Source organism: Lucilia cuprina, chromosome 6 (assembly GCF_022045245.1).
Source record: "Lucilia cuprina isolate Lc7/37 chromosome 6, ASM2204524v1, whole genome shotgun sequence".
Taxonomy (NCBI): Eukaryota; Metazoa; Arthropoda; class Insecta; order Diptera; family Calliphoridae; genus Lucilia; species Lucilia cuprina.
The window spans coordinates 10,675,215-10,693,928 of NC_060954.1; the positions used below are offsets into that span (position 1 = coordinate 10,675,215).

The 18,714-nt window shown below is 30.9% G+C and overlaps 2 protein-coding genes across 4 annotated transcripts; both read right to left on the bottom strand.

Annotated features, from left to right (window-relative positions):
- Nucleotides 1-811: 811 nt before the first annotated feature.
- LOC111688942 (gustatory receptor for sugar taste 43a) lies at nt 812-7,881 on the bottom strand. Its single transcript, XM_046953375.1, is given in 9 exon segments — nt 812-874; nt 943-1,032; nt 1,089-1,481; nt 1,591-1,880; nt 2,072-2,134; nt 4,093-4,192; nt 4,257-4,401; nt 4,806-4,860; nt 7,728-7,881. Coding segments are annotated over 9 exon segments (1,353 nt in total).
- A 3,815-nt stretch (nt 7,882-11,696) lies between these two features.
- LOC111688940 (lactoylglutathione lyase) lies at nt 11,697-15,220 on the bottom strand. 3 transcript variants are annotated; one of them, XM_023451445.2, is made up of 6 exons: nt 15,154-15,220; nt 14,959-15,049; nt 14,743-14,879; nt 14,589-14,675; nt 11,991-12,104; nt 11,697-11,912 (listed from the first exon to the last, which is right to left on the bottom strand). In XM_023451445.2, exons 2-6 carry the CDS (start codon nt 15,028-15,030, stop codon nt 11,789-11,791), a joined length of 534 nt encoding a protein of 177 aa, XP_023307213.1. In that variant the 5' UTR covers nt 15,031-15,049; nt 15,154-15,220; the 3' UTR covers nt 11,697-11,788. The 3 variants fall into 3 exon arrangements, with proteins under 3 accessions (XP_023307213.1, XP_046810631.1, XP_023307216.1); XM_046954675.1 differs by having other exon boundaries at nt 14,959-15,067; nt 15,151-15,188; XM_023451448.2 differs by having other exon boundaries at nt 15,151-15,169.
- Nucleotides 15,221-18,714: the final 3,494 nt, after the last annotated feature.

An 18,714-nucleotide genomic window follows, 5' to 3' on the forward strand; every position in this document is an offset into this window, starting at 1 on the left:
CGTTGGATGAATTCTAGTATATGAATGACTCAATGTCTTGCAGATCGTTAATCTCCCAACTGGGAAATCAGAGTAGTTTTGACACAACCAGCTTAAGGTCAGGCCCCAATGGATTCTATCATATCTAAATTTGGAAACACATTCAAAGGAGTGCCTCAATGTTGTTCTTGGAGATCGTAAATCTTTCAACTGGAAAATCACAGTAATTGTGTCACAACTTAGATCGGGATAAGAGTACCGTGACGAAGATGTTCTTGGAGATTGCTAATCTTTCAACTGAAAATTCAGAGTGGTTATGACACAACTGAGATCGGAATAAGGCAAGAGCTTACACCGTGATATTCCTAATGAATACCCAGGTCGAGGTCAATGGTACTAAATACGAATTTAACTGTCCAGTTTTCATAAGCACATTGTCAAAATTGTTTATAGAAGCATCCAGTTGAAATGTCACTATTTGCAGATCTTAATAACGTTTCATTTAAATAGATTGATAACGTGAATTAACCATTAATTTCACTAAAGTTGATCTAGTGTAAAATTAAATTTTAAGGTTCTTATTTGATAACAATTTATCACAGGTTTATAAGACAATTTTTCATACAAAATTTGTTCAATAAACCTTTGATAAATTGTTATGAATAAGCCAGTAAGTCTTTATAAATGCCTGATTCTTTTTAACAATTCCATGTTTTAATATTCTTAAATTTATTGTTAAGTTTTGAACAAAAGCTTTAAAATTGACATAGAGGTTACAGATTTTAAAAGAAAACTTGGTTCTATAATAAGTACTGTATTAATTGGGGGGATTTTAACCATTACTTCTTTGAAATTGTATTAAGATTACCAAGTACGTAGCAATAGCTGAAGCCAACTGTAAATGATAAGAAAGTATATAGATTTATTCCTTCTCTTTTTTTGAAAGGAATTTGCTCTGCTTACCGAAGTTAAAAGCTGGCGATTAACTTGACATAAACCACAGGCTGAAAAACCACCATCAAGGACCAGCAATTGTTGCCAAAACTTTTTAACCTTTAGAAAAAGAAAATTAGCAATATTTTGGGTTTAAAACGTTTATGCTTTTTTACCTCTTCAGCCAATATAGGATCATGTACTATACGTTCTATTTCACATACTATGTGTATAGTTTTAGTAGATTCACGTGTTAATCGATGACACGGTTCCACTACCATTAGCAAACGACATGAATGAAATAATATCCATAGAACTTGTAGCCACACATAACCATTGTCCTTTTTACTTAAAAGTTCAATAAATAGAAAATATGAGGTGGCTACTAGATGTAGAAAACAGGAGATAAGAATGAATAAAACTGCCATACCATAGGCGCTGAAATTTTAGGAAATTGTTTTGAAAATCGTGAATGTTTAGAGATTAACCTTTTACCTTGCTACTATATTGACACATTTCACTAAAGTTTCATGACATTCCGCTAAAAGTTTTAATAAAATCGTTTTATTTTTACCTAAAAAAAAAACTTTAATTTCATAAATATTGTTAAAAGATTTTAAATATCCAATTACTAGATCCCTCTTGATAGTTTTCCGATGAAAACTTTGATAAACTAGCTTGCAAATTGGGCGTATTTAAAGTTGTTGTCTTAACGGTTGTAATCTTGACCTTTTCCTGGTTTTGTAAAACTTTTTGGCGATCTGCTTTAATGTTAGAAAATATATTTATAGCTTTTAGATATTGCGTTTTTAAAGTTTCAATACCTGGTAAATACGAATTTCTTAACATGATATTCAGGGCCTCAAAACGTCGGGCCAAACCAAGTGAAGTATTGGCAAAATTTATATGTAAACCCGTTAATATAAAATATAGACTATAGAATGGTATATACCACTGGACATTTAAATCTATAGTGATAGAGTTATGGAGGATTATTTTCTATAAAGATCTGAATTACTCTCAATTATTATATAACCAGCAAAATGTTTTTAATTAAAATCGTTTTCTTAACCTAAAGATCGGCCAAATAGTGGTAGTTGTCAAATTTTTTGTTTTCGATTATTTTAAATGCATTTTACTGGTATCTCCAATACTTTACCAGCGTTTTCTACGCCTGAATCCATATTTTCTACAAATCTTAACCAGGTCCATACATCCAAAGCTAAAAAAATTAAATTGTTTTTAGATTCGTAATAGAACTTTCTTTTATGGGTAGAGAACTCTAAAAATGAGTTAAATTGTTGTTCTATGCTTTAGCAGCTCCAGATACTTGTATAGCAGCAGTTCTATACAAATAATCTAGAGCGAAATAAGAGCATACGTGATCGAATAAGCTATCGTTTCGAAAACACATGACGATATCGGAATTAAGATAGTTTTCATATAAAATAAACTGAAAATCTATAAGATATCTCATTCCCTTCGTAGGAAGTAAAGATCCAATAAATAGAAAAAAAAATATAAAGAAAGGGAGGAGAAGACTGTAAGCAGGTCGACTTTCATGGGGTTTCAACCTAGATCCGTATAAGTTTTATAATAAATAAACTGTAAGGGAATCTGAATCTATCTATAAAAAGAATCTGAATCTATCTATCAAAGAAATTACTAATTCTGCTTATAAATCCTAGCAAATTGCAAGGCTTGAGTGTTACTATTATCCCCCACTTCGTCATCGAACCTATTTTTCAGAAGTTTCTCCCTGTACAGCATGGAACCTATTTCTCATTAATTTCAACCTGAATTTCTAAACTCTATGCTTTGGAGTTGTTTTAATCAGACAAAGAAAGGGAATTTGTCAACTGGTCTAGAAAAGAACCTCTCCAACCTGACTATAAATGATGTCCGAACCTGAATGTTTTTGTTGATCCGGGGGTTCTGTATTTAGCTTAGTACATAAATCCATTGGGCTACGTGAAGTAGAGTGGGCTGGACAGCTAAATATGTGGTGGATATCATGAGGACTCTGACCACATACTGGGCATATATTAGGGACGGCACGGTCTATGAGGGACCAGTAGTTAGTTGTGCCAGAGCAACTCTTTCTCCGCGGCAGGTTCTTCCAATTTCTGCTATAAGCATTGGTCGAAACTTCTAAGAACGTCATTCATGTGGTAACCTGAAACCGCAATATTGATGGCGTCTCTACGAATGTCGTTCAAAACTGTTGTATACGAACTCTGATCCAAGGGATCCAGCACATATTTTCATATGCTCTCCTTGTATACACGAAGGTTCTTCCTGACATGCCTCGGGGACTGATTCCTCCGGTGACATCCAAGGAGGAACTGTTTAGTCAGGAGGACCTTCGTCTCCTCGTTCAGCATAATTGTCTACTAACCGGCCAATTGTTCCTTTGTCCATTTCTCAAGTGCTGCCGGACCTTGTTTCTACTTCGCAATATGTGTGTGACTGCAGTGGCATAAGCTGAGGAGGTAAACAGGCTGTCAAAGCTGCCGGATAGCACTTTAAGGGCCTGGTTTCTACTTCGCAATCTGTGCGTGATTTCAGTGGCATGAGCTGAGGAGGTAAACAGGCTGTCAAAGGTAAACCCCAAGATCTTTGGGTGGTTTACAGTCGGTATTTGTGTTCCATCTACTACGACGTCTAAATTCAAGTTTATCTCATTCGTCCAGGTGGTGAAAAGTGCTAAAAATTTCGCTGTTAATAGTTTCAGGTTACGTCCAGTGAACAATCTGACAACTACAACTTCGGACCTGAATGATCGGGTTTGGTAAATAAGGACAAACTATTGAATTGTTTAAATTGACTTCGTCAATCCGACGAAGAATGGGATGGAGTGGTTCGCATAATATGTTATAATCCAGTATATTACTGACCCACTTATGGACAAAAGAGCGTATACTCATTCGTATACGTAGTTTGGTTGTCCTTACATTAGGTGTTGAACATAAGGTCTTTAATACTTTGCCATTTTTCTTAACTATTCCAGGAGCTGTAATAGTGTCATCTGAGTTGTTTTAATTTAATATGTAAAAGTTTTCTTATTCGATATCTCACGTCATCTTACTACCAAATTAACTCGATCATGTATGTCTTAATACATCTCCTCATAAGCTATATATACCCATTAAAACTACTTACATTTGTTTATTCACTTACCCAATAATATACTTATAGTGATCATGGGTATTAACAACATTAAAAACGATTTTAAACGTTCCATTTTTAGATTTGTTATAGAGCCTAAAGAGTCATCCACCTAAAGCGGGGGGGAAAAAGTTTCATACTCCTTAAAAGACTATAATTCCTCTTTTAAAACCCACCTTTTTCAATCGTGCATTTAAATCTTTTGTAGCATTCAAGCCTACGATTCCACATATAACACCAGCCACTATTGCCATTACTACCACCGATACATCCAAAGCGGTTACCACTTTTGAAGTGGCCGATTTCATTCTAAAAGATGCTCTATATATGTGAAATTTTAAGGCAATTCCAAATAAAATTTATATGATTATGCGTAAAAGTATTTTATAAAGCCAGAGAATAGAGAAGTTTTTTTTGTTAACAGTTTAAGAGAAATTTATGAAATGAAGATTTATAGATGAAAAGAGAAAAGAAATGAGAGTAAAAAGTTTTAAAAGAGAGACTTTTGAAGGAAAGTTATATTGATATTTTATTAAATGTTTAGATAATTCCGCTTTCTTAGAATAAAGCGAAAGTTATCGCTTCTTGAGTTCTATAAATTAAAAACTGTAAAGTAAATAGATTTTAGTATTAGAATAGTTATTAGTGAAATTGCTAAGTTTTAGTATAAAATTTTTGAAATACACACAAACACATACTCAAGGAAAATTTTGTTAAAACGTTACCTTACGGGTATTTTTGAAGTAGCATCGAATAATAGGCCTCGATATGTAAGACATACTGAAATATATGAAAATAAAGTTAATTTTTTTTAAATGAGTACAAAAATCTGCTAAATAAGACAATTATAAATGCTGTAAAACATTATCCGAAGAGATCGCGATATTCGCATAAAAACTCTGCTCTGGCACTTTTGGTTAAGGAAAGTCCTGAGCAGCTTAGATGAATAGAGATTAACAAAAGTCTCTGCAATAATGTTCTTCAAAAACTTCGTCATTTTCTTCGATATTCCTGCGAAAGAAACGACAACGATCTTGAAGTTCAAATCATAGCGCAACTAAAAACTTTAAGGCATTGAAGGACGCGTAACATATAGCACTCTTACTTAAAGAGATACCAGACTCTCCTAGGCGGATCAGTATTTTCTTAAAGATCAGATGACTTATAGTCGTTTTTGTGAATCGACCCTATGATTTCGTTGTCCTTGACCAGTAAAATCAAGTTAAACAAAACGGCTTTAGATTTTACTGATCGGGACTTCAATACTATTCTAGTAAGTTGGTCTAGAGAAAAACCTTTCCAGTTTCGCTTAGGTTTAATCAGTGTATTGACTTAATATCGGGAATTGAAAGGTTGACCTAGAGGAAAATCAAAAATTTATTATAAGAACCAGAACAGTGCTTGTGTGACAATTAAGGAAATGATTAGATAGTTTAGTTAACTACAGCTTAAAATCAAAATTTGGAAACTCTTGATATGCTTTGGTGTCTTTCCAACTCGAAAGAGCATGGAGATCGGTATGAGTGATTAAGTTCTTACCCCCCCCCCCCCCCCCCCCCCCCCGTGTTGTTACCTTTATGCATCTTCCATCATCTTACTGTTGTTGCAATACCGGGGAGAAGAGGTGCTACGAGTACCTCTATTCTGCCGGGACTAAAAACTAATGCAGATCATATGTAACCTAAAGTTATTTGACTTGGGGTCGAACCAGAGAACCACATAATCTGGTATCTCGAAAACCGGTAGCCTTGATGAATCTTCCCCCATCTCGATATTATTGCAATACCGGGGAAAAGAGGTGCTACCAGCACCTCAACTCAGCCAGGACTATAAACTGATGATGATCATATTTATCTTGGAGCTTTCCTTAGAAATGATTTGATATGGGATCGAACCATAGAACCACATATACTTGTAAGACGGGAACCGATTGGGCAGAGTTTTGGACTTTGTCCTGCCCTGGTTATTCGAGAAGTTCTTTTGGAGAACACGTTATGGAGGTGGTTTAAACCCAAGTTCGCGGTGATAAAATGTCGGTTAAAAATCTGATACACGTCGAAAGCTTTGATTCAGTATAAGTTCGGTGCTGTTGCCGAGGTCTTCAGATACATCACAGAGGAGTAACTGTGGGACTAAACGTTGGATGGATGAATATCGCCCAGTCAAGAGATATCCCACAGACTAGTGACTGGATTACTAAACGTTTAAAATAAGCTGATATCAATTGTTCATGTCCGGTTATGCACAGGGTTTACTCTGTTCATACCAGATTTACTACAGTATGTTCTGTGTGATTAAGAACAAGACCTCGGCTTACTTAATGGATTCGTTTTTCGTTCTACCGATTATGTCTCTATGTGTTTTTGTAGTCTCAACAGTGGTATTCCATTTGTTTGGTTGTATACCGAAATGATGCCTCTCGGAAGATAAGCATAGATAGCTCGACTAACTAGAGATTATTGTTAGACATAAGTAGTCTTCAGCTAATAGAGAACTGGAGTTAAACTTAGAGTTCTTCTGGAGGAGTAGATGTTATTATGCCGAAGTTTCAAAATATTATTGAACCTAAACGTTCTGCTTAATCGGTGTATCCGAGGAACATACAATTTCTTCAAGTTTTTCTAAGGAAAACCATTACGATGTGATCCTTGATTTGATTCCTCTCGAAATGTCACTGAAATAGAGTGAACACAGTTCAATGATCCCCCATGTCATGTTAAGAAGGATTTATGTATACCGGCAGAACATACAGAGTAATAAACGGGATGTTTTGGATCTCCATTTGCATAAAAATTTATTTAGTTTAAATCAGTTTTGTAGTCCATATTATTAGGGCATAATGAAGAAGGGGACAAAATAGATATTTATATAGTTTTTTATCAATTTTGTAGGTCATATTATTAAGGGCTATTATTGCGTAATAACCTAAAAGGTGACAAATTTTAGTACAAAGTGTTTAGTATTAAGTGTTAAGCTCATTTTTCCAAACCTGCTCATAACTCTGTTACATATCTGTATGATCAATCGAGCCCAGTGCGCTTAAGGCTTATTCTGGCTATTACTTTTCGTTTGAGGCGGACAAATCCAAAGTTCGCTATTCATAAGAACTAATAGTCATAACGGGCCTTAAGCATAATAATTCCGAATGGACATACAGATATACATATGTATAACAGAATTATGAGCAGGTTTGGAAAAATGGACTTAACACTTAAAATTGAACTCTTTGGAGTAAAATTTGTCGCCTTCTGCGTTATGTCCTAATAATGGCCCTTATTATATGGCACTATGGCCTAAAATTTACATTGTTTATAATATTTTAAAAGCAATTTTAATGAACGTATTATATCCGAAAGTGACGCATATAAAACGCTTGTTTACTGAAAAAGTTCGCATGATATTTTGAAGTTGATTTTATTATTTAAAATAATTAATTATAATTAAATGCTATTAAATAGAAAATGACGTTTTTATTAAATAAAAAATTAAAACGTATAAAAGTTATAAATTTTGAAACAAAACGGGTTTTACGCTTTAAAAATAGTTTTAAGATCATTAATCCGATCTTATAGGTTAACATTTTGTTAATTTTTACAAATTTTTGATGAAAAATATTATTAGTTTTTTTAATCTTCTATTAAATTTACCCATTATTGATGATAAAGCGGCGGCATAAAATATAAACGGAATACTTCTCTGTATAACATAAACACCTTTCGAAGTTTTACGCACCGAATAGGGAGCCAAAGCCAATAACTTACTAACGAAAAATATACTTATTGAAGATTGAGATATTTCCATTTTCTTCTTTTTTTATTTTTAATCAAATTTCCCTTTCGTTTAATTTTATAAACTGTTATGTTAAACTTCACACTTTAAACTACAAATTACAACTGTAATTAAGGGATTTCATAGATGAAATTTCGTTTAAATTTTATTTACACATCGAAGTACGTTTTTATAGTTTGTAATTGTTGTAAATAAAATATCCTTGTACAGCTTTTTAAATAGCGTGTGCAAAAAAAAGCAGTGGACAAAATGGCAACATATTGTACAATTCTTTTAGATTTTTATGCAAATAATAGACACAGTTTTATTAACTGGTTGTTGTGCGGTGAATAAACAACAGGGAGGTCTTATATATGGTGCCATGGTTTTAGAAGTTTTAGACTACTTTATAGATCAGTCTTTAGAATACTCTATAGATCAGTCTATAGACTACTCTATAGATCAGTCTATAGACTACTCTATAGATCAGTATATAGACTACTCTATAGATCAGTCTATAGACTACTCTATAGATCAGTCTATAGACTACTCTATAGATCGGTCTATAGACTACTCTATAGATCGGTCTATAGACTACTCTATAGATCAGTCTATAGACTACTCTATAGATCAGTCTAGAGACTACTCTATAGATCAGTTTATAGACTACTCTATAGATCAGTCTATAGACTACTCTATAGATCAGTCTTTAGACTACTCTATAAATCAGTCTATATACTACTCTATAAATCAGTCTATAGACTACTCTATAGATCAGTCTACAGACTACTCTATAGATCAGTCTATAGACTACTCTATAGATCAGTCTATAGACTACTCTATAGATCAGTCTATAGACTACTCTATAGATCAGTTTATAGACTACTCTATAGATCAGTCTATAGACTACTCTATAGATCAGTCTATAGACTACTCTATAGATCAGTCTATAGACTACTCTATAGATCAGTCTATAGACTACTCTATAGATCAGTCTATAGACTACTCTATAGATCAGTCTATAGACTACTCTATAGATCAGTCTATAGACTACTCCATATATCAGTCTATAGACTACTCTATAGATCAGTCTATAGACTACTCTATAGATCAGTCTATAGACTACTCTATAGATCAGTCTATAGACTACTCTATAGATCAGTATAGATCGGTCTATAGACTACTCTATAGATCAGTCTATAGACTACTCTATAGATCAGTTTATAGATTACTCTATAGATCAGTCTATAGACTACTCTATAGATCAGTCTATAGTCTACTCTATAGATCAGTCTATAGACTACTCTATAGATCAGTCTATAGACTACTCTATAGATCAGTCTATAGACTACTCTATAGATCAGTCTATAGACTACTCTATAGATCAGTCTATAGACTACTCTATGGATCAGTCTATAGACTACTCTATAGATCAGTCTATAGACTACTCTATAGATCAGTCTATAGACTACTCTATAGATCAGTCTATAGACTACTCTATAAATCAGTCTATAGACTACTCTATAGATCAGTCTATAGACTACTCTATAGATCAGTTTATAGACTACTCTATAGATCAGTCAACAGACTACTCTATAAATCAGTCTATAGACTACTCTATAGATCAGTCTATAGACTACTCTATATATCAGTCTATAGACTACTCTATATATCAGTCTATAGACTACTCTATAGATCAGTCTATAGACTACTCTATAGATCAGTCTATAGACTATATAGATCAGTATAGATCGATCTATAGACTACTCTATAGATCAGTCTATAGACTACTCTATAGATCAGTTTATAGACTACTCTATAGATCAGTCTATAGACTACTCTATAGATCAGTCTATAGATTTATAGAGTAGTCTATAAATATATAGACTATAGACTAATCTATAGTAGAGTAGAGTAGTATATAGACTGATCTATAGAGTAGGCTATAGACTGGTCTATATACTGATCTATAGAGCATTTTATAGACTGGTATATTGTGTGATCTGTATACTAGTCTATTTGATTGATCAATAGTCTGGTCTATGGAGTGATCTATAGACTATTTTAAAGATTGATTAATAGGCTGGTCTGTATACTGATCTATAGACTGATCTTGGACTAATCTATAGACTATTCTATTAACTGATCAATGGACCAGTCTATAGTGTAATTTTTAAGTCTTAAAGAGAACTGAAATTCTAAGGTAGCACATTGTGAATTCTATTCTATTGACTGATAAATGGACCAACCTATAGTCTAATTTTTAGGTCTTAAAGAGAACTGAAATTCTAAGGTTGCACATTCTGATTTATTTTCCATGAATGGGGAAAATGAAAAATATTTCAAAACTTTTTTACTTTAACACATCGATTTCAAAATTTATAAGATTTTTTTTTCTTAAATTTGAAAATTTGCTATTCAGAATTTAAAGGAAATTTTATTTCTATTATTTATTTTTAATAAATTGTTGCAACCACGTCTCTTTTGTATTCCCCTAATTATCACCTTTTTGTTATAGGTATTTTTTTTAATATTGTAAATAATTATTAAATGTAAATTAAATACAAGAGGGTAGCAGTTAAAATGACAAAACACTCAATGTAAACAATTTCTCGACAATTTCAGTCTATAGACTACTCTATATATCAGTCTATAGACTACTCTATAGATCAGTCTATAGACTACTCTATAGATCAGTCTATAGACTATATAGATCAGTATAGATCGATCTATAGACTACTCTATAGATCAGTCTATAGACTACTCTATAGATCAGTTTATAGACTACTCTATAGATCAGTCTATAGACTACTCTATAGATCAGTCTATAGATTTATAGAGTAGTCTATAAATATATAGACTATAGACTAATCTATAGTAGAGTAGAGTAGTATATAGACTGATCTATAGAGTAGGCTATAGACTGGTCTATATACTGATCTATAGAGCATTTTATAGACTGGTATATTGTGTGATCTGTATACTAGTCTATTTGATTGATCAATAGTCTGGTCTATGGAGTGATCTATAGACTATTTTAAAGATTGATTAATAGGCTGGTCTGTATACTGATCTATAGACTGATCTTGGACTAATCTATAGACTATTCTATTAACTGATCAATGGACCAGTCTATAGTGTAATTTTTAAGTCTTAAAGAGAACTGAAATTCTAAGGTAGCACATTGTGAATTCTATTCTATTGACTGATAAATGGACCAACCTATAGTCTAATTTTTAGGTCTTAAAGAGAACTGAAATTCTAAGGTTGCACATTCTGATTTATTTTCCATGAATGGGGAAAATGAAAAATATTTCAAAACTTTTTTACTTTAACACATCGATTTCAAAATTTATAAGATTTTTTTTTCTTAAATTTGAAAATTTGCTATTCAGAATTTAAAGGAAATTTTATTTCTATTATTTATTTTTAATAAATTGTTGCAACCACGTCTCTTTTGTATTCCCCTAATTATCACCTTTTTGTTATAGGTATTTTTTTTAATATTGTAAATAATTATTAAATGTAAATTAAATACAAGAGGGTAGCAGTTAAAATGACAAAACACTCAATGTAAACAATTTCTCGACAATTTCATAAAATACTAGTTTGTTAGACAAATAAAATGTTGTTATTGTTATTATTTTATATGTAATTTTTATTTGTTTACCATTAAAAATCTAACAGTTATTTAGCGAATTTATGACGAATTTAAAAAAAAAAGAAGTTATTTGCCTAGACCACGTAATACGTGAAAGGTAATAGTTGAAATAACTAAGAAGTTTTAAGGAAAGTTTCTTAAAAAGTTAAAAGATTTTTTTTAACAAAAAACACAATTTTTAAACAAGTTTCAGTGTAAAAAATATCATTTTATTTATTTGAGTAAAAAAATAACCAGTATTTTTTTTATATTTTAATACATTTATCAAAATTTCAATACTTAACAAACAGTATTGGCATTGAAAATTTCAATCCAATAACCATCGGGATCCTTAATGAAAGCCAAACCCTTCATACGACCATCATCGGGTTTCTTAACGAAATCAACGCCCATTTCTTCGAATCTAATTCAAGAATAAAAAAAAAGATTTTTGTTTGTTATTTTCGTAAAATTTTAAAATTAATAAGCTACAACATTTTACCTTTTGCAAGCAGCATAAACATCTGGCACCATAATACCAATATGACCAAAACCACGGGGATCTGAATTACCATTATGATAAGATTGATCAGGATCACTTTCAGTGCCCCAATTACTAAAATAAATATAAATAGAAGTTTTTAGTGAAAATAGGAAAATTTTGTTAACTATATGTTTAGTAAGAAAAGGTTCTAAACTGTTGTCTGGTCTATAATGTGTCTTAGATTCTAGACTAAATTCTTGTCTGTAGTCTGGACTATATCGTTTTTAATAGTCTAGTCTTTTGTAAATTCTATAGACTAGTCTATTCTTAATTTATAGTCAACATATATCCTAGTCTGTAGTCTAGTCTGCAGTCAAGTCTATATTGTTGTCTACAGTCCAGTCTGTATCATAGTCTATAGTGTGGTCTATAGTCTATTGTATTGTCTAATGGATTGTCTAGTTTAGTTTATAGTCTAGTATATAGCCTATTACAGTCTATAGTCTGATCTATATTCTAGTCGATTCTCGGATCTATAGTCTAGTTTATATTCTATAGTCTTTTTTCCAGTCCTTAGTACAGTTCAGTTTACAGTCTAGTCTACAGTCTAGTCTGTAGTCTAGTCCACAATCTAGTCTATTGTCTAGAGACTAGAATATGGACTGGACTATGGAAGAGACTATAGTCTAGTTTATAAAAAATAGTTAATAATCCAGTCTATAATCTAGTCTTTAGTCTGGTCTATAGTCTAGTCTACAGACTAGTCTATAGTCTAGTCTATAGTCTAGTCTATAGTCTAGTCTATAGTCTAGTCTATAGTCTAGTCTATAGTCTAGTCTATAGTCTAGTCTATAGTCTAGTCTAGTCTATAGTCTAGTCTATAGTCTAGTCTATAGTCTAGTCTAGTCTATAGTCTAGTCTATAGTCTAGTCTATAGTCTAGTCTATAGTCTAGTCTATAGTCTAGTCTATAGTCTAGTCTATAGTCTAGTCTATAGTCTAGTCTATAGTCTAGTCTATAGTCTAGTCAATAGTCTAGTCAATAGTCTAGTCTATAGTATAGTTTATAGTCTAGTCTATAGTCTTGTCTATAGTCTAGTATATAGTCTAGTCAATAGTCTAGTCTATAGTCTAGTCAATAGTCTAGTCTATAGTCTAGTCTATAGTCTAGTCTATAGTCTAGTCTATAGTCTAGTCTATAGTCTAGTCTATAGTCTAGTCTATAGTCTAGTCTATAGTCTAGTCTATAGTCTAGTCTATAGTCTAGTCTATAGTCTAGTCTATATTCTTGTCTATAGTCTAGTCTATAGGCTAGTCTATAGTCTAGTCTATGATCTAGTCTATAGTCTAGTCTAAACTCTAGTCTATAGTCCAGTCTAGTCTATAGTCTAGCCTACCCTATAGCCTGGTCTATAGTTTAGTCTATAGTCTGTTTTATTGTCTAGTCTATAGTATTTTCTATAATCTAGTCTATATTCTGTTCTATAGTCTAGTCTATAGTCTAGCCTACATTCTATATTCTGTTCTATAGTCTAGTCTATAGTCTATCCTACAGTTCAGTCTAGTCTAGTCTATGATCTAGTCTAAACTCTAGTCTATAGTCTAGTCTAAACTCTAGTCTAATGTTTAGTCTAAAGTTTAGTTTATAGTCTAGTCTATAGTCTAGTCTATAGTCCAGTCTAGTCTATAATCTAGTTTATAGTCTAGCCTACCCTATAGCCTGGTCTATAGTTTAGTCTATAGTCTGTTTTATAGTCTAGTCTATAGTATTTTCTATAGTCTAGTCTATTGTCTAGTCTATATTCTGTTCTATAGTCTAGTCTATAGTCTAGCTTACAGTTCAGTCTATAGTCTAGTCTATAGTCAAGTATATGGTCTAGGCTATAATCTTGTTTACAGTTTAGTCTAGTCTACAGTCCAGTATATAGTCTAGTTTAAAATTTTGTTTAAAGTGTAGCCTATAGCTTAGTCTGCAGTTAAGCCTGTATTCTAGTGTGCAGTCAAGTCTATATTGTTGTCTACTGTCTATTCTATAATCTGGTCTATAGTTTAGTCTATAGTCTATTATATAGTCTAGTTAATATATAGTCTAGTCGACTGTATAGTTTAGTCTATTATATAGTCTTGGCTATTGTGTAGTCTATGGACTAATCCTTAGTGTGGTCTATAGTCTGTCTATAGATTGTCTATGGTCTAGTGTATAATATAGTCTGGTTTATAATTTGGTCTCTAATGTATTCTGTAACATAGACTATAGTTTATTCTATATTCTAGTCTATAGTGTACTTTGTAGTCTAGTTTATAGTCTATAGTTTAATCTATATGGACTATAGTCCAGACTATACTCACTATGATGTAGGCTATAGTCTGCACTATAATCTGGAGTAAAAAATGTACTAAAGTCTGATCTATAGTTTATTTTATATAGTCTTTACTACTTTGTGCTTTATAGTGCTGATTTGATAGTACATTACTTTAGTACTTTTCCCAGAATTTCTTTAAAAAACATTCTGTATAGCCCCCTACCCACTAGTAAAATTGTCTTACGCATACGTAAAAGTAATAAATCTTTATCTTTATAATGCGTAAGTTCAAAGTCTTTTTTTTTGTAACTTACTGTGTCAATTCAACTGTTGCCTTACGGCTCATGGCCCATTTAGTGCGTTCCTTTTGATCTTTTGGCACATCCGCGGGATTTTCATAACTAAAAGTAAAAAAACAAAAATATATTTAAACTAATGTTTGTTTACAAACCCCATTGTCTAACTAACCCCATAAAATACAAAGAGAATTTTGCTTCGGGGAAATCCAATTTCACCAACAAGGTCATGCCCAAAACTCCGGTATAGAAAGGCAAAGATTTGCGTGGATCTTTAATGCGGTACATGGTCTGTTGGAAAAGGAAATCCTAAAAAGCACAACAACACATTGACAAATAGGTTAGTTTTAGTATATTAACAAATTAAATTAACTTTTTTTAAACAAACCTTAGTAGAAGGATCTGCTGTTTTGCATAATTCATCAGCTTCCGAATTAGTTAAACCCGTAACTTCAGCCATTTTTCTGTAAATTTTTCACCTTTAAATTTTAAATGAACTATTAGCTAATTATTAAAAAAAAAGAATAATCTAGATTGTTTAATTTTAAAATTTAATAATTTATCAAGTGTTAGAACTTACTACCTCTTATAGAATTAGTTGTGGCAATAACAACCAAAATGGGGAGAGAGATAATGATATCAGATATGAGGAATGAATGAATAAGTTCACCAGATGTTTTTAAGCTTTTTTGTACAAAAAAGCTTTTGCTAAACATACCCTATGTTACAGGGGTGAACAAATAGGGGCACCAAGTAATATTTTTAATATATATTTTAGATTTTAAACTTTTTCTGACATAAATTATTCTTTACTTATTTAAAGAAAATAATTTAAAATTTATATAAAAACTTGCTAGAATTTTCTTTAGAATTTAACTTTTTATAATAATTTGTTTACAATCAATTTGTTTGTTGAAAAATTACTCGAAAAATTTATTTCAAACCAAATTTTATAGAAAATAATATAAAGATTTTTTTAAGAAATTTACAACATACAAACTTACAACTTACAAAACGTAATTACGATCGAAATATAGAATAAGCCAATCGTAAAGCATTGAAACGAAATGGAATTGCTTCTTCTATTTCTAACGATTTAGTTTTTTGTTCGAATACCTTTTTTCGATCATTGCGTAACTGAATGCGTAAACGTTAACAAAATGCAGAAAAGGGGAGATAATATTTCTAAGCTTTTAATCTACTTTGTAGACTAACCTGTAGTCTATTCTATACTATAATAAATCATAGAGTTAATTCTATAGTTTAGACTTTAGTGTAGTCTGTAATCTATAGACAAGTTTTAGTCTAGTCTATATTCCAGTCTCGTTTAAAGTTTTGTCTATTGTCTAGTCTATAGTTTAGTCTATAGTCCAGTCTATGGTCTAGTCTGTAATCTATGGTCTGCTCTAGACTCAACTGTTTAGTCGAATTTTTAATATAGCCTGCAGTTTAATCTATAGGCTAGCCCATAGTCTAGTTTGTAATCTAGTCTATAGTGTAGTTTATAGCGTCGTCTATAGTCAGTTTGTAGTATATTAGTTTAAAGTCTATAGTTTTGTCTGTATTATTCTTTTCTATAGTCTAGTCTGTAGTCAGTCCATATTATAGTTCATTCTCTAGGCTATAATCTAGTCTATAGTCGAGTGGGTAGTCTAATACCTTGTTTATTCTATAGCCTAGTCTATTGTCTAGCCTATAGTCTAGAATATAGTCTATTCTATACCTATAGTTTAGTATTCTATTCTGTTGTCTAGTCTTTAGTCTTATCTATAGTCTAGTCTTTAGATTAGTCTATAGTCTAATCTACAGTTTAGTCTTTAGTCCAGTCTATAGTCTAGTCTTTAGTCTATAGTCTAGTCTATAGTCTAGTCTTTAATCTTGTTTATAGTATAGTCATTATTCTAGTCTCTAGTTTAGTCTCTGGGATGTAGTCTAGTATTTAGACTAGTCTATAGTATATTTAGACTAGCCTATAGTCTGGTATTTAGACTAGTCTCTAGTCTAGTCTATAGTCTAATATTTAGACTAGTCTATAGTCTAGTCTTTAGACTAGTCTATAGTCTAGTATTTAGACTAGTCTATAGTCTAGTCTATAGTCTAGTATTTAGACTAGTCTGTAGTCTAGTATTTAGACTAGTCTGTGGTCTAGACTTTAATCTAATTTTTTGTCTGGTCTTTAGTCTACTACATATTCTAATCTATAGTTAAGTCTAGTCCCTAGTTTACTCTCTGGGTTATAGTCTCGTCTAGTCTATAGTGTAGTCTGTAGTCTAGTTCTTAGACTAGTCTTGTCTATACTATAGTCTTTAGTCTAGTCTGTGGGCTATTGTCTAGTCTTTAGTCTACTCTACAGTATAATATTTAGACTAGTCTATATCCAAGTATTTAGACTAGTCTATAGTCTAGTATTTGGTCCAGTATATAGTCAAGTCTTTAGACTAGTCTGTAGTCTAGTCTTGTATATACTGTAGTCTTTAGTCTATATATAGTCTAGTCTTTAGTCTATATATAGTCTGGTCTTTAGACTCGTCTATAGTCTGGTCTATTGTCTAGTCTTTATTCTAATTTTTAGTCTAGTCTATAGTTTAGTCTAGCCTCTAGTTTATTCTCTGCGCATAGTCCCGTCTAGTCTATAGTGTAGTCTAGTCTTGTCTATACTACAGTCTTTAGTCTAGTCTCTGGGCTATAGTCTAGTCTTAAGTCTACTCTATAGTCTAGTATTTAGACTAGTCTTTATACAAGTATTTAGACTAGTCTATAAACAATTATTTAGACTAGTCTGTAGTCTATAGTCTAGTCTATAGTCTAGCCTTTAGTCTAGTCTAGAGTCTAGTCTTTAGTCTGGTCTTTAGTTTAGTCTCTGGGCTTATAGGCTAGTCTATTCTATTCAGTCTTGTTGAGATAAGAATTAGGAAAACTGTCCTGACCTGGAATTACACTGTCATTGAATTTTACTCCCTGATAAATTAGACAATTTATTTTATATATATAGATATATTTTATTAGAATAATATGCAAAAAATGTTTTTTGTTTTCTTTTTTTATTTTTATTTTCTGGTCTCATAAATTGTTACTCTTCCATTCATGGTTTCTTTGTTTTGCTTTGTAGTATTTTTTTTTCTTCTTTTTTAGTTTCATTTTATTTATAATTAACTCTTAAATTTACTAAATTCAATGAAAAAATATTAATAAATTAAAAAAATATTTATATATTTATAATAAAAAAATCAATTAATCATTTTAAAATGGGCAATAATCAAAAATATCATTAAAATATTACAAAAAAATAATAATAAGTTAAAAAATATATAACAGCGGAAAGTGGCTAAAAACATGTTGGTAAACTTAAAAAAATTCAAAAGGAATCAAAAGCACATTTAAGAAAAATTATTTTGTATTTTATAAGAATTTCAACTATAATTTATTTATAATAATTAGTTTAAACTAAATAATAATTAAAAAATATATATATATTCTTACAAAAAAGAAAAAAAAAAGCGAAAACATTTTACTAATATTACTCAATACACACTATTTCGTTATTAGCATTTAAAAATTATAAAAAAAACAAATATTTAATAATTATATTTATATAAAAAAATTACACCATTTATTTAAAAACAAAAGAAAGTTTCTCAGGGGGAAGGGGTAGGAGTAGAAAGAGCATTTTAAATGTAAAATATAAACAAAATATTTAAAGAAATCATTCTTTGAAAACATTCTTTAAATATTTGTTTTTTTAACAAAAAAAAAAAAACAATTAAATGTTTTATAAATAGCAATTGTTTTTGTTTTTAATTTCTCTGTAGTTGTTGTTATTTTTTCCAGTACTAAAATCTTTAATTGTTAAAAACTGTTTAAAAACACAAAGTTTTAATATAATTGTTTAATAATATTTATATATATTTAGATAATAATCATAAAAACTAATTATTTAAAGGTTTTTGTTTGTATTTTACTTAATTATCTTTTTCTTCTTTATTTATACTTTACAAAGTGTTAGTGTGTGTGTGTGTGTGTTGGTTTCTTTTGAAATTAGTTTTATCAATTTTTTGTGTATAATTTTATTTTTATTTAAATATTTTATTTAGATTTTCTTTTTACAAAAATATACTATTATTTTTAATTTAATTTATTTTCTATT